Below are 16,882 nucleotides of genomic sequence, written 5' to 3' on the forward strand. Positions count from 1 at the left end.
CGAAATTCGTTTATGAAATAACTCTCGAATTTCAATGTTTAGCGGGATTCAAAGTTTCAAAAGAAAAGAAAAGAAATTTATCTAAATGTTTTCATTTTCTGTTACAAAATATCACCGTTTAAACAGAATTCCTATAGTTTTTTTCCTTTCATAGATATTTTTTTCTAATTCACATATATGATAGGAAATTTTGCGCTGAAAACAATGAACAAATAAAAACAATGGATCACCTGGCTTGCTTTTGTAAAAAAATGTTTTGAACACACCCACTGTTGCTGAAACTGTCAGCGAGTTTTCAACAATTTCATAATTTTCTGCTTTTTTATAAATACCAACCAAAATATAAATCAAGACTGCACAATAAGGTTTATTCTTTTTACAGATTTATTATATACTTATTTGATATCACAGTCATATTTGTAATACGATATCCTTACAATAATTGGTACAAATTAGAAAAATATATTGTTTCATATTCACTTTTGTGAACTTTTTTCATTGAAAAATACCCATAGTGAAGAATATTGTTTTAAATTTTGAAATAAAACTGGAAAGTAGATCCCTCGGAAGCACCGAGAACAATGTAAACAGTGAAAATTGCCGACTCGGTTTGATTGAGTCTGTTCATGGGCAGTAATGGAAAATGCAACACTGCTCACGCCCCCTAGCACCGGCTTAAGCAGTGTTTAATCTTCAAATCTAAATGAATTAAAATCAATGATCCCGAAGGACCAGAAAATATAACAACACTGAGATGAAGTCGGGGCGACTTTTTACGGACGCCACACAGCACTTAACACCCGCTGTTGTGAAGTAAATAAAATCTGGAAAGTAGATCGCTCGGAAGCACCGAGAACAATGCAAACAGTGAAAATTGCAGACTCGGTTTGATTGAGTCTGTTCATGGGGAGTAATGGAAAATGCAACACTGCCCACGCCCCTGTTTCATAGAATTTTTTCCTGTTTTTCTTGTGTATAAATAATTGTTTTGTGAGCATAAAAATGGCTAAAGTATATGGGTCACCAGACTAAATTTTATGACAAGATCTTGAATACAACACCTATTCGGACGAAAAATGGCGCGAACCTGACCAAATTGATTAAATGTATATCTGCTAGAAGTTAAAAAAAATCTTAATTTTTTCTATAATTGAAAACTAATTAATCTGAAAGGTGATACTGTCCTGTCAGTACTAAGTCAATTGTCTTACATTATATGAACAACACTGTCGTTGTACTAAAATGCGACGTGAAAACACAACCACAAAAAATGGCAAGATACCTGTCAAGCATGATACTTGCCAATACAACATAAACCAGTATCAACATTTGATTACTGATAAAACTTTTTAAAAATGTTATTTCATTCAAGATTCCTCATATTTAATATTGTCTGTCACATGTTTCAATAAATGTTGACTTCACTTCAGGTTTCCATAGAAAGTGTTGGCTGCGCAGAAAGATGCTCATAAAAACTATAGAATTTCCCTTTAAACAACATCAGAACTTAAGAAATCCAAAGGTTTTTAATTTTTCTGAGACACTTTGACGTTAAATGGAAGCAAGAAGCTTTTACCCTATTACAATTAAAAATATACCATTGTATTGTTTATAAAGTCAAGAACACCTACACATGTGTTAATAAGTTGTCATGTTTTGGAAAATATAGTTTATTTGCCTCTAAGTAGAAGAAATTGAAAAGTTTAGTGATTTTCACTATATGTTCAATATAAGCGATGGTGATACTTTTGAAACAACAAACTTAAATTTATATTTGAAATTTATCATTGAAAATAAATTTCCTATATAATCTGTTGCTCAAAGTGACATCACTAGGTAAACCAATATGGATTATCAGATAATTTTCAAGGGAGACAACCAACTAGGATATACCAGTCAAATATAATAAAATCTTGGGATGATAATTCAAATGTGTCATTAAAATGTCTACTTCTAAGACTACCGCATGCCATTTTAATCATATGAATTTGATTATCACACAAAAGCGTGTTTCAACTTAATTTGCATTGCAGGGACCGTATTCATAAAGCATCTTAAGTATAAGTAGAAGAAATTGATTATTTACTTAAGTATTACTTAGGTTAGAAATTTATTTTACTTAAGTATATTTGTTATTCATAAAACAACTTAATTAGTAATTCTTGTTTTTTCATTGTGGACGAAAACATTAAAAAAACAACATTAATTTCAGACAGATACAACATGCACAATTATGTTTAAAGTGCTTTTATCTGAAAACACTTTAATCGTACTCACCATTTTATTTTCTGACTTAAGTCATTTCTTACGTATCTTAAGTTTTAGCTGTTTTATGACTAGAACTTAAGTTTTTACTTAGACTTAAGTTGAAATCACCACAAACTTAAGTAAAATCTTAAACTTAAGTCAAAACTTACACTTAAGATGCTTTATGAATACGGCCCCAGATCAAAGTATTGTTATGATAACTATTGTATTGGAAAAGTTTTCATTCAAACATATTTTGAACATTTGTGAGTAGTCTAATAACCGTCGCAATTAATGTGTGATTCCAAATTGCAATCAATCTTGGAAGATCTACAAACAAATAAAGATATCAACAACAGGTCCCGTAGAATACTTTTTTTACACGTGGCTGCGTATTACTTAGTGAATGATTGATAAATAATACATTGCCGAACATAAGAAGGATATAATATTTGTTTTTTTGTAAAGGATAAAGTCGGGTAACAAAGCCACCCGGATAACTGAGACACTTACCGCTTATAGTGAGAAAATATAGAGACTCATAATACGCTTATTTATGCGCCCATTTCAAAATAAATATCCACACAACCGTTTCAGAAATGATTTACTAGTTCCAGTCTAGAGAGTAGAGTTCATTTCTGGTCAGCGCCTGGTACTTCTGGAATAGCAACTTTCAACATATTACGTTTTCTGAGAGGAAAATAAAATAATAGAAAACTGTTAAAGAACTACTTTTGATAGAAATAATGTGGGAGCTTTGTTTAAGAAATAAAAATGAATCATAATTGATATTAAATCTCTTTTAATATAGGGATGGTGCATCTCTTGATATAGGAACTGTGCACGTTCTTTTGTGTAGTTCTGTTTGATAGTCCCTATATATAGTTAATTCCGTGTTATCTTTTATTTCTATACTGATAGGAGTATTACTGGTGTTTGTGTTCTTAATGATGCGACAGCACGACAGCAGTATGCGATATTACGACAATACGATGCGAGAGCTCGACTGTGACAGGAAAGGCCGTACCGGCGACAGTAACCATCAGAACAAATCAACACCCTTTACAATATTTACAAATTTATTTACAAAAGATGATTATTAACAATGAATAGATATGAAAAGAAAAAAAAACTGATTATAAGAAAGAAAAAAAAAGAAAGTTCAGTATCTCTAGATACAAAAGTTCTTAAATTCCATTCTAATCTGACGTGACACAGTTCTTTAATTTAATTGTGAACTTTAAGTAGCACAAAAAGAATATGTGACATATCTTCAAATTAAGTCCCTTTAAACCGTGAATACGTTGATTCCGTTTTGGCTCCCTATGATGGTAGGTGATTGCATCCCTGAGCTGACTTCAGAGGATAACAAAAATCAGCGTCTTTGCGGTTTACGGCACAACCATGGGACGAAAGCTCTGCGCTGGGAAAATCACATCCAGGCGAGTGAAGACAAGCGAACCTCGGGCATTGTACTTCCGGGTTATGACATCACCAGGTAAAATCGTCTGGCGGAAGAAGCTAAAATATATAACATATGGTAAGCACCATAGCAAAACAAATAAGTCAGGGCATAAAACTGCTCCTTTGGGTACACCATACCTCCGTAGGCTCCCATAAATAATACGTGCTACTTATACAAAACATATGTGCTACTAAGTTCAAACGTCACATGATTAAAATACGTCACTAATTACTTCCATTATTACAAAGATTACTTACTTAAAAGATTAAAGTTAAAGTATGAAAAAGATATGAAAAGGATATGATGAAACATTATAGTAATGGAAATGATAAACTGCAGCCATTATTTACAACTACAAATTAACAAAATTCAATGTAAATCAAACGTTATATGATAGTTGGCATCCATATAATATCTAATGCCATACAACAAAACGGACATTGTATGTGTATGCAATAGACTGTCACACAATTTCATATTACAATAATATATACATGGTACTAGACTTGCCATATAGATTTATACATAACAATACAATGCAGTAATGGCGTTCCATAATAACGAAATGTTTGACATAAGTTTTTGAAACAAAGTACTTTATAAATATCATGTTACAAATTTCAGTACAAATTTTACATCTTATATAAATGAAACATTTAGACTCCTCTTTCGAAATAATTTACAAAAGTCTGAAAAATTTAATAAATTATCCTAACATACCGAAACTAGCCAAAATCATGTGCCGAAAAGTAAATGTTACAGAATTCTGTAGAATGAACAAAAATTTACCAAATAAAAATCGTAATGCAAAAATCATACAAAAATCTAACAAATAAATTTCTTACCTCGATCGAGCATAAATTTCTAGCAAGAAAATAATTCAGACATAGATTCGTCTATAAAGTCGTAAGGTGGTGTGCGCAAGGCATATCTAGTCCAGTCTATTTAAAGGGTAATGTCCCGCCAAATACTAAATTTCATGGGATTCACGGCTAAGCCGTGGACTCCGACTATTTGTGTTTCCACGGGATTCACGATATAGCCGGGGAATCTAACTACTTTGGCGCGGATTTAAATTGACAATTTGAGGCCCATTATAGTGGTTTTGGGGATAAAAACATAAATTACTGAAGTTTATAAAATATCAACTTTCTTATTACTGAACAGAATTTAATGAAATTTACATGGAAATTTAAGTTATGAAATACAGAGAAACATGAGAGGTATTTCATGCGTGAAATCTGACATTTACCTCAATAACTCAAAAATTTACAAAAAGATGATGCAATACCTGCATTTACACTACAGATAAAATAAGGCCCGTATGTCAATTTGTGACATCGACATTAATGTCGCATCATCACATTGTACTGCAGTATGTTGCATCGTGATTCGTATCGGTATGCGATCGCATTGTGTTATCGTAGTGTTGCGGATGACAGTGCTGCATCAATGTCCCATAATAGCATTATGTCTTTGTAGTGTCGATGCCGAGAGTACGACGGCAAAATCTCGAAAAACCGGTACATGCATTTCAAATGATTTAACACAGAAAACCTTGAAAATATACCTAGTATTATTGCAAGTAGGGTAAATATTGAAACAGTTGTCACAAATTATTCAAGCCCCTTTTCATTTTAAAGAATATACTTGTACATTAAATCCAAAGCTTAAACGATATACTATGGCATGTATAAACGGCTAATAAATCTCAATATTCCGTGGAATGACTAATTTGGCAGCGATACCCATTTTTCATTTTCGGCTCATTGTCCATTTTTTCGTCCTCATAAAAATAAAACAGTCCTTCGCCTGACCATGAATAGTCGATGGATGCTCCATTGATAAAAAGTCTTAGTAGTATAGCCGCCAGAAAATAAAATATTCAAATAAAACATCAGATGCATCATCTTAGGACAAACATTACAGAACTCACATTCACGTAACTAGGTTACAAACACATGAATAAAATCTGTAAAAAGATCCTTTGGAAGCAAAGAATGCAACCAAGTAGAATAATAGCAGACTAGGTTTGATTGAGTCTGTCCATGAGAGGTAAACATAATAAGCAACATATGCAGAATAGGTAAAAATGAATGTAAAATACCGAATCAGTCGACTATTTGATGAACTAGATGCACAAAAGGAAAATGCTAGAGGAGATGGGCTTCTTTAAGTAACAGTTAAAAAGCGTATAGAGAGCCAGTGTCCGGCCGAACAAAGCTTTAAAGGGATGGACCTCCAGATCGTACGATAACAAAGAGATAAATAAATAAAGAAAATCTTAAAATATCCGGAAATACTTTGAAACGTAGTTGATAAAAGATTATGTGATAGTATATTATGAAAGCATATGAGAGTTTGTTGTTTTTAATATATTTTCCATTCAAAATTAAAAAAAAAAAAAAAAAGCATTTATCACGGGGTAATGTCAAAAAAGGAACTTTATTATTTCCGAGGGAACCTGTGTTCGACTCCCGACTATGACATGTTATTTTCTTGACGAAGCATTTTTAGAAATAGTTCATAAACAAAAACGCATTTTCTAATGTTCTCATAATATGTCTTAACTTCATGTTAAAGACAGACCATTACGTACAAAATTCGGGTTCCATTCCTTTAACTAACGTAATTCTGCTAAAAGAATAAATAAATACAATAGCCTAGTTCAAATAGTTAACAGAAAAAAGGATAAACATCTTTACACCACATTTTATATATCTATATAAGTTTTTACAGATTATGTTATCAAAAATGTATGATTACCTAATACTTACCACCTGACTAATAATATATATGGTAACACTTCAATAGACAAATTGATAAACAACTTTCGTCATATCGGACGTGATTCTAAAGCTATATATTGAGTTCAAAACGATTGTTCATAGATGCTTAATCGTTGAATAAATATTTGAGCGGAAAAATGGATTTTGAAGTTTTTCATTTAAATGTAAGACATTTTCCAAGATTTAAGTATGCTTTAAAACATTCTAGAGAGCCTCTGGAACGGTATTATAGCATTTTCAATAAATATCTTGAAAGGGATGAAAATAAATCAGTGCCTGAGAAAGTTCACTTTTTTATTTCAAATAAAGAAGATCAAGGAAAATGTCTCGTCGAAGTTAAAGATATCGTGAATAAAAGTGAAGAAATTGAAAAACATGATGTGTTGAAAGGTGTGAACTTAAAATATCTTTTAGACTTTCCTGAGGAAAAGCAGGACTGTATTTCATTATTAATACTTCCTGCGGATGCCAGAGCTGAGCTAGCTAGTCTTCTTAGTATCATCAGTACCCAAAGTCGTATTGTTTTCATTACAAGAAATGAACTGGAAGAGAAGGTTCTTAAAGAAACGTTCAGAAGAGACAAATATGAAAATGTATATGTAACTACAAAGGCAGATATTGCACAGGACATAGGCAATTTGTTAGAAGATATTGCACTTAAACCATTGAAAGAACCATGCGAACATTTGGACAAACTGTTACATTATGATCATGAATCTTTGATTAAGTCGGTAGTTACTGTACCAACCCCTAGCAAAGAGCGGAGAGATACAATAAAAACTAGACAAAGTCTTCGTTTGATGAAACAGAAGCACGCTAAAACCATTAGATACGACAGTTCTGATCATGAACAAGAAATGGCTAATTTGCTGTTTTCTAAGCGGTTGCGACTAAGAAATGGCAATAACAAAATATCTCTTACCAGGAAACCGGGTAATATGACATATATATCTTACAAGTATGCTGTAAGGATTAGTTAAATTCCTACTACTATTTTTGTAAACAAAAACCACTTCTGTGTCTTTATTTATTTACATCTAACAGCTTAGTAATGCGTATTACTTTTGTCAGTTTCAGTTTGATATGATCATGATACTTTCCCTGTTCAAAAGGGTAAAAAGCTAAGAAACTATTGTCATTGCTTAAAAATAAGTTGATTTAATATAAAATCCAAAAGCCAAAATTTGATATTTTCACATATCATTTTACACTGTATAAAACAGTATTGTCTTTGATTACAGGTAAATGTAATGGTGGTATAATACCTGGGGCATATGAAAAACAAGAAGGACACAATTATAAGTATACAAAGCTTGTGCATGTCGATAAACAGAAGATAGAAAGTCTACTGGAAGAGATCTTAGCTTTGTATGACATCAGCAATGTACCCGACTCAGAAAAACCCAATCTTACAAAACACAAGAATGTTAAAGTTACTCCAGAGGTATCTAAATTATGTATAAAGCTACAATGTTAAAGATTGGATACTTTTATTTTATTTTGCTGTTAAGAAACATACTTAGATAAAAATTTAATAAAATAAGGATCTGACAGAAAATAAAGTTAGATATGTTCTTTCATTCAGTTGCTTATATTTGCTGTATTTTCAGCTTTACCAAGATTTGTTTGCCATAAGTCCTACAATTAAAAGAATGGGATACCGATATAGCAAATTCCGCATTTATGCACTGGAAATCAATGATGAAGAAAATAAGACAAAACGCAATAACGAAATAGAGGAAGTGTTGCATAGAAACGGCATTTTTGATTATGAGATAGCACAATGTACTAAAAATGTCAAACCATTAATGTATGTTGGAGCAAGCGTCGAGGCAAGATCAGACACGTCAATATCTGTTAGAACCAGAAGATCCAGCTCATCTGTAAGGAAACGTGGCACACTTGGATGCTTTGTAAATTTAAAGCAAGGACAAAGACGATCGAGGAGTAAACAGTGCGCTATTCTCGCAAGGCATGTTGCAGAGCACTGCAATGATTTGTATCATGTATCTGATGGTCGAGATCGCAAAATTGGAAGTATCATACCGGCGACATGTGTAAAGGAGCACGGAAGTCTGGATATTGCAGCTGCCGAAATGCATGAACAACCTGATGTAGACGGTATAAGATTTAAAGACTCTGATAGAAACTTGCTACCTGGCAGAATGCACGAATACAGAGGTGGAGACAGAATCATTCGTAAAGGAAGAAAGGTATATATTTGGGGAGCGACCTCTAACCCCGGACGTGGCATAATAACAGCACCAGAAATTATTATCGACGGAATGAAAGATCCTTTGATACAAATTGAAGACAAAGATGAAAATGAAGGAACACATTTTGCTAGAGAAGGAGATAGTGGAGCAATAGTTTGCGCTGATGATCCTGAGGAAAAATGTGTCCATGCTCTGGCAATGGTTGTAGGCTCTTCGTCAGCGAGTCAGACGAAACGGGAATATCTAACAATTCCATTATCAAGAGGGCTAGCACAAATACAAGACCAAACTGGAAAACATGTAGAATTATGCTGATTCTAATAATTATTCTAATAATTAAGCATATGTTGGTGTTGTTTTTTTGTCTGCCAAAATATGTAGACATATATCAGTGTATATTTGTGATTGTATTTCTCTACACGTATTTATGTGGACTTACTAGACTTACCAACAAGAAATGGAGAAAATGAGGCCGCGATCATATTGAATAGGACAAGTATTTGCACGATGGGGAAAATATTTCATGATGGACCTGTCAATTCTTTACTTATGGATGAAACAGGTCTCATAAGCGTAAATACGACTAGCTTCTACTGATTATAAAACATACCGTACGATTTGTTGTGAATCAACTGTTGTTGTACTTTTAGTAGTTCAACCGCCACCCTTGTTTAAGAGCAACATTTAAAAAACACGTCTTTTTTTCATCCTCAAGTAATAAGTAAGTAGACTCGCCCAGTTTAATCAATCTAGACGCATAATCTACATAGAGGGCTTACTTCACCCGATTTACATTCGGAACATTTTCACGCGTTTCGGGCTTTATCGTATGTTTAACATGGGGTTTTTCAACCGTCCAAAGATTTTGGAAATGTTTGTCTCATTGTTTATTTTGTTTTAATAAAAATGTTACTGCTTTCATTGTCTACCACTTTTTTTCCACCCTTGCCTGAAAAAACAGTAATGAGTTTGTACACTGTTCAGACAATTGTGCTCTGTTGAAATTTAACCAAACACAAGTTTACCTGCATAAACAGAAAGCATGATATGTCACCATGCGCGGATCCAGATGAGGGTGGGGTCCGGGGGTCCGGACCCCCTCTGGAAAATCTTTAAAAAAGGAAAGAAGACAAGCTGGAAAGAAAATGTTTTTCGAAAAAGGCAACATTAGGACTGCATGTAAAGTATATGCGGCTGCTGCTACATACGACCCCGACATAATTCATATTATTTATCTAAAAGAAACTAAGAATTTTACCTTCAAGAAAGCTTGATTTTATCATTTTCGCAAATTTAACAGGTTAGTCCATAAAACTGTCCCAGAATGCAAAAAATGAAGTGCCAAATTGCAAAATTTCCAGGGCGGGTGGGGGTTGGGGCAGGGGATCGGACCCCCTCTGAGAAAATTGGCTGTGTCCGTGCATGGTCACTATACCTGTCCAGTACTGGACATTATGGTAAACGCTTCATTCCTGCACAAATGACAATTTCGCAACTTCTGTCCGGTTTGTACAAATTTCTGGCCGCGATAAACCATTTGACTTGTTTCTTTCTGGTCCAGGATATGGCTAACTGTGTCTGGACTGGATGTCTCAATATCGCTAAGTTGGATTTTTCTTGTTTTTATTCTGTTATATTTGCTCTTGATCTCGCTTAAATGTATGGGCTATTATTCATCGAATCCATTACTTTTGTTTATGTGTTCAAACTAATCCCTTTCCATATATCATTTTGTGTTTTGTCAAGTTTTCCGTACTATTTGCACACCAGAAAATAATTTGCTCAAAGGGAAGATATTGTAATAACCTCAACCACTAGTCAATTTTAGGATTCCATAAAAATTTGTCAGGAACTGTTCTAGGATAACCTTTTATCCAGTATTCAATTCTTACAATAAACCTACTTTGACTATTATTTTTCAGGGGGCATAGTTCCAAGTCCAACTGAGACCAATCTGTTTTCCTTATATTCCTTTTCTTCTAGTAAGTTTTTGCAGTCCAGACTTATTATTGATTTATTTTACAAAAGTGATTTTTTTTAATTTGATAAGTAATTTCTTGTTGTTCGAAGTGTATTTACCTCTGAAACAGAAGGAGGAAGAGTTAGACATCTTTAAAAATACTGAGTAACATGCGGTAAAAGTTCTCTATTTTGCCTTTACTCTTTAGATTACATATTGTGGACGAAATGTAGGTAGATTTTACTTCTGTCCCAATGTTATTTTTGAATGAAGTGAGGAAAATTTCAAACAGTCCCACAGGACTCGACCTTAATTTTTCAATGTTGGAGTTAGAATTCTGTCTCATTAAAATCTTTTACTTCAGGCACCCTAGAAAAAGAATGATTTTCACAGTTTTATTTTGTGTTTTAAAATTGTTTACCAATAGTTTGTCGTTTCTTTTATCAAAATTAATGGTATAACGAATCCTCTGCAAACATTTTGGACAGTGGCCATCACTTTGAAATTTGTTTCTACTTGAGCTTGAGAAAATATCATGAATTATACAAAATTAATAAAAAAACGGCACGGTAAAAGTTGTTTAAATTAGAGCCATGCATCGCAAAGTAGACCCACAACAAAAAGATGACGGGTTGCTTCAAAATTCCAACAAGTACATTTTTAATTATATGCAAAATACAGAAGGGGGTCGGGAAGGGGGAAGGGGTAGATAAAAGGGACGGATGTTGGGGGAAAGTGGAGTACTAGTATTCAAAAGGGAAAGCCACATTCCTTAAATGCAGTAACCATACAACATAAACCACAGCAGCGCAGACATCCACGTACAAAAGACAAAAAAAAAAAAAAAAAGAAAAACACACACACACACAACTAACATACATACAAGTTAGAAAAAACAACACTGTGGGGCACCGCCCAAGACACACACACACACACGCACGCACGCACGCACGCACACACACAAACAACAGGTAAACCAACAGTCTACGGTCAACAATTAAACCATCTATTCTGAGTTATTGATGGGTCTTTAATGACATTTTCAAATGATCATTCTGCACAGCTGTTAAGTGATCGGACACATGTTTTAGTTTAAGTTTTAATTCAGATTAAATTTGAAAATTTAACAGTAATTGAAATACATTAGATTGTATATCAAACCCCATTTCATGGAAATTTTGTTTAGAGACGTTGTTCGGTTTTGAGTAATGGTTATTTTCCAATTGCATTTGGTAAAGTTTGTTTTGTTGGGTTTAATGTCATACCGAAACAATTTTAGGTCATATGGCGACCTTTCAGCTTTGATGGCGGAGTGAGACCCCAGGTGCCATTCCGTGCATTATTTCATCATGGACGGGCACTTGGGTAGAAACACCAAGTTGATTTGATATCCGTCTTCTGGCCTGTTTGTCGGGCCTATAAGGAAGTGTCTTTGATGCTTTGTCAACTGTAAAGTCATTGAATACATGCGTTTTTGGTTCTAAATATTTGCTTTTTACATAGTTTTACGCATATTTTTGTTTTTTACAATCATTCCGTCTGTTGAAATGACATGTATCAGAGATTCGCCTTCCGGTATAACATAACTTTACATATACCGTCCACTAGACGCCGCTGAAGACTACCGACTGCAATTAATATCTCGGAGTCAAATGATTTCTCTTGGAAAACTCATGAAAACAGCATGACCAATTTACCAAAAAATGAAACTTCCAACATATTAATCCGCAGGAACACTCGTTCAAGTAAGCAGCAGCCTATAGCACATATTTCATGTCCTGTCGTCCGTCCGTCTATTCGAACTTGTGTCATACAAATCTCAAAAAGCATTTGATCAGGATTCTCATTCACATGTGAAGTTGTGCACCTGGAATTTTAATTCTGATTTTACACAGCAATACCAGAGTTATGGCCCTTGACATAGGCAAAGATATGTATAAAAAGGGGCTAAAATTTGGTGTCGCATGTTTCTCGAAAAGGAATATCATATACTATATGAAGTTGTGCATCTGGGGTTTCGTTTGAGATTTCACACAGCAAGACCGAAGTTACAGCCCTTGACTTAGTCCAAAATATACATTAAAAGAATAAAAGTTTGTGTCGCACTAAACTTAAAACATATTTGATCGAGAGTTATGAAACATGGTAGGAGTATGGGATTTCTTTCGATCAGACCCAGAGTTATGACCCTTGATTTAGTTAGAAACATGTACAAAGAGCATACAAGTTTGTATCGCAGGTACCTCAAAATGGTATTTTACTTAGTGTCATGACACAATAAAAGATTGTTAAATAATATGTGAAGTTGTGCACTTGGTGTCTATTTGGAATTTCACTCAGTCAGACAAGAGTTATGATCCTTGCCTAAGTGAAAAATACCCATCAAGTGCTTAAACGTTTATGATAGTTTATACATAATTTATTTTAGGTCAGTTGTGAAGGAAGTTCTACAGCTTATATTAATCACATTCCTGATGGAATCCATCGCCACGAGGGTATGAGAGAAGAGGTCAGTTTCTCTTTTAATGCTGAGCACCAAGCAAGGGAGCTACTGGTACCATTTTTCACGTCTTTGGTATGACGCGGCCGGGGATTTAACCCATGACCTGCCGCTCTCGAAGCGGATGCTCTACCACTAAGCTATCGAGGCGGTTAAACGTTTATGTTGCATATATCTTAAATGATATTCGACCTAGTAATGAAACCATGTAGGTATATTATGCAGCACGTGAAACTGTATACTTGAGTATTCTTTTTTCTGGTTTCGCTTGTCAAGACCAGAGTTATGGCCCTTGACTTAGTCACTAATATCATTAAGGGGATAAAAGTTTGTGCCCCATGTGTCTAAAAAGGTATTTGACATGGAGACATAAAACATTAGAGAATTGTTACATAGCATATGAAGGTGTGCACCTGGTGTTCTATTCGGGATTTCACTCTGACATACCAGAGTTATGTCCTTGATTTAGTAAAAAGTATACATAAAGCGCTTAAAAGATGCATATATCGTAAAACATATTTCACCTTGACTCAAGACAGTGTCAGGAAGTTGGGGCACCAATGTCTTATGGACACACATCTAGTTTCTTTATTTACAGCGAATATTCAACAATTCGTAAAGTTTATATTTAAGGACGTATGCTAGAATTTGGTGCGAAAATTTTCCCAATAACAGAATTTCTTCAAACTTTGGATATTGAAGGACAATCATCTAAGAAACACAAAAATGCAATAAAAATCATAGGTCACCGGTATCGAAAAAGAGTTATCTGCCCTTGAAAACCGCATTTCCCCCAAAAATGGCGTTTTCAAGGGCAGATAACTCTTTTTCGATACTGGTGACCTATGATTTTTATTGCATATTTTTGTTTCTTAGATGATTGTCCTTCAATATCCAAAGTTTAAAGAAATTCTGTTATTGGGAAAATTTTCGCCCATCTCATATACAGGGAATTCTAGCGTACGCCTTTAAGGAAATTATTTCAATATCATACTTATATTTCAAATTATTTAACGGAAAAAAAAGCAAAAAACAGACAAAAACAATAAATAGATAGAGAGGGGACGCGCAGGGCGGTCGTAATACCCCAGTCACACATACGGCGCGGATAGCTACGTCTAGCCACGGATAGAAATGTAGTAATCCGTATAGATCCGTATCGATCCGTACCCGAGCCGTACCTTAAAGTAGTAACCCGTATCAATCCGTACCAGTCCGTACGGCTCAAGTACGGATCGATACGGATTACTACGTTTCTATCCGTAGCTAAACGTAGCTATCCGCGTCGTATGTGTGACTGTGGTATAAAATACCGGTGCATATTTAAGTGTTTACATAGAATTCTGTCTCTCGAAGTGACACGAAGAAATTCCGCTTAAGTCAAACACCTTCTGTAACAATAGCCGGTACTCATAGAAGAGGAAATGTGGCACTCGAAGAATTTTCTCTGTAAAGGGACATAATTAACATTAAAAGTCATAACTACGATGTTAATAACAAAACAACAACAGGTTCGTCCTGTTTAAATATATCTCCAGAACACAAATAAGGTACTCATCACCTTAATTCAAGATTAAAGCTCAATAATAATAAACGACCGATAAAATTTAGCGATAAAATCTTGTTCAAATGATAGGTATTTCAATGGTGGGAGGAGGGACAACGAATAAATAATTGAAATTGCACTTATTGTCTTAAAGTCACTGTGCCTTTACAATTAATTCTGACGTTCGACACATTTTTGTTCTTGTTCTAGCAGTTTAAAGCGAATAAAATTACTGGGCAGGTTAGGCTGTATGAAAAAGTTGCATTAAGGAAACTAGCAACATTAATTACCATTATCACTTCCATTGCACATCGTCAGAGTAGCATTACGTGTCTTCCATCCCAAGAAAATAAATAATAACCGTGTTTTGCTGTGAAAAAGGCTACATGATTCTTCAAGAACATAAACGTCCAAGCCTCCTAAAATAAGATTATAGAAGAACATCAATAAAACCCTACAAAGTAGTATGATGCATATACATTTATTGGATTTTTCTTGTTTACTGTGATGTGCCGCTTTAAATATGTACCAGTCAGTGATGGATCTAATGTTTAATGTGATAAGCGGTATCATACAATAATATCGATAAGTCAACTATGTAGTGACCTACGTAGATAATTATTATCAAAAATAGATTAATGTTGAAGGGTTAATCAATATGGCTAGGTTGAATAAGGAGATTCTACGAAAGTTCAACGCTCCTAAATTCCTAGTATTGTGCTATTTTTAATTAGTCTAGTTAAAAAAAGAATCATTGTATGACAAGTACATATCTCAAATTCATCCTTTTTATTTAAACTACCAACTGCCATATAAAAGCCAGAAGATGGCGCTGGGGCAGATTTTTATATAAATTATGCATGCTTAACATCAGAGAGCCCTTTTTCAAAATTGTAAATAAACTACTGAATGAAAAGTTATAAAAATGCATAAATACACATTGAAACATTATTTATCAGTTGTGAAGTAGAGTTTCAAAAAATAATATATTAAACTAACTGCCAAATATTTGAATTTGCCGGGAGGAACTAATGAGGTCTTGAACCCTGGCGAAATAGAGAATGTAAACAATTCCCACGTGGTTAATTTTATCAACAAACCTGCTAAGCAGAAGGCTTCATGTATCAATGTAATTAACACCTAGAGCGTATTGTAAAGCTTTGCCAGAAAAGTAATTTTGAATTTTCAAACTGAATAGAATATCATAATCATTTCTGCACTTATATTTTTATGTTATTTAAAAATTAAGTTTAAATCAAGATATAGAGAACTAAACTACAGACATACAGTGATAAATTATTTCAGATAGCTTATCATTTTCAAGACCTTATCACAGCAACACTTGCTAATTAGTGCGTACTGTTCTACATCCCAGATTTTAATAGTTCATTATTTCTACATTTATTGCTAGATTATCTCAATTAATGTGCTTGTCAGCAATGACAGAAAAGCTAATTGAATGTTTGATTTTGAAGCTTCACTCGTCAATTTACATTAAGAAGTTTAAATATCAGGAATGCTAGTCTCAACTTAGAATTTTTCATAAGATTGATTTTAATATGAATGCACAAAATATAGGATAATATTAATTTGTAACCATCAAAACATGTTCATATTTCTTCTTCATCTACCCATTGTTTACATTTGCTTGTGAATCATTGAAAGGGAGCTTTTTTAACTGACAGACAGTCTGGAGTAGCGTTGTATAGGCTCCTCCTAAAAAATTAACTGCCAGGGTAGTAAAAGTTGGGGCTTTAATTTGTCGTAACGAAATTCTGAATACAGTATACATAGAGCTGACAAGATACTACTTAACTATCTTATTTCTAAGCAGTTCGCGTTTAGAGAAAATAATTTATACTTCGTGTGGCGGCTGTAAAATGTCTCTCCGTACTTGGATTCGGTGTTGTTATATTTTCTGGTCCTTTGGGATCAAGGAATCCATTCAATATATGTGTAATAAGGTTTCGCTTAAGCCGGTGCTAAGGGGCGTGAGAGGTGTTGCACATTTTATTGCCTTTCATGAACTGACTCAATTAATTAAACCGAGTCTGCTATTATTCTGCTTGGTTGCATTCTGTGCTAGATGTTATGTATAACTTTCAGTGGAAAGTCACATGTGACATGATGATAGAAATAATTTGAATCGGCGTGACTTC

The 16,882-nt window shown here is 34.0% G+C and overlaps 1 protein-coding gene across 1 annotated transcript; it reads left to right on the forward strand.

The window, feature by feature from the left end:
* Positions 1-6,535: 6,535 nt before the first annotated feature.
* Positions 6,536-9,651, forward strand: LOC128549845 (uncharacterized). The gene is made up of 3 exons (XM_053527519.1): positions 6,536-7,434; positions 7,743-7,945; positions 8,112-9,651. The coding sequence occupies exons 1-3, from the start codon at positions 6,639-6,641 to the stop codon at positions 9,030-9,032; spliced, it is 1,920 nt and encodes a 639-aa protein (XP_053383494.1). The 5' UTR covers positions 6,536-6,638; the 3' UTR covers positions 9,033-9,651.
* Positions 9,652-16,882: the final 7,231 nt, after the last annotated feature.

Source organism: Mercenaria mercenaria, chromosome 16, assembly GCF_021730395.1.
Source record: "Mercenaria mercenaria strain notata chromosome 16, MADL_Memer_1, whole genome shotgun sequence".
Taxonomy (NCBI): domain Eukaryota; kingdom Metazoa; phylum Mollusca; class Bivalvia; order Venerida; family Veneridae; genus Mercenaria; species Mercenaria mercenaria.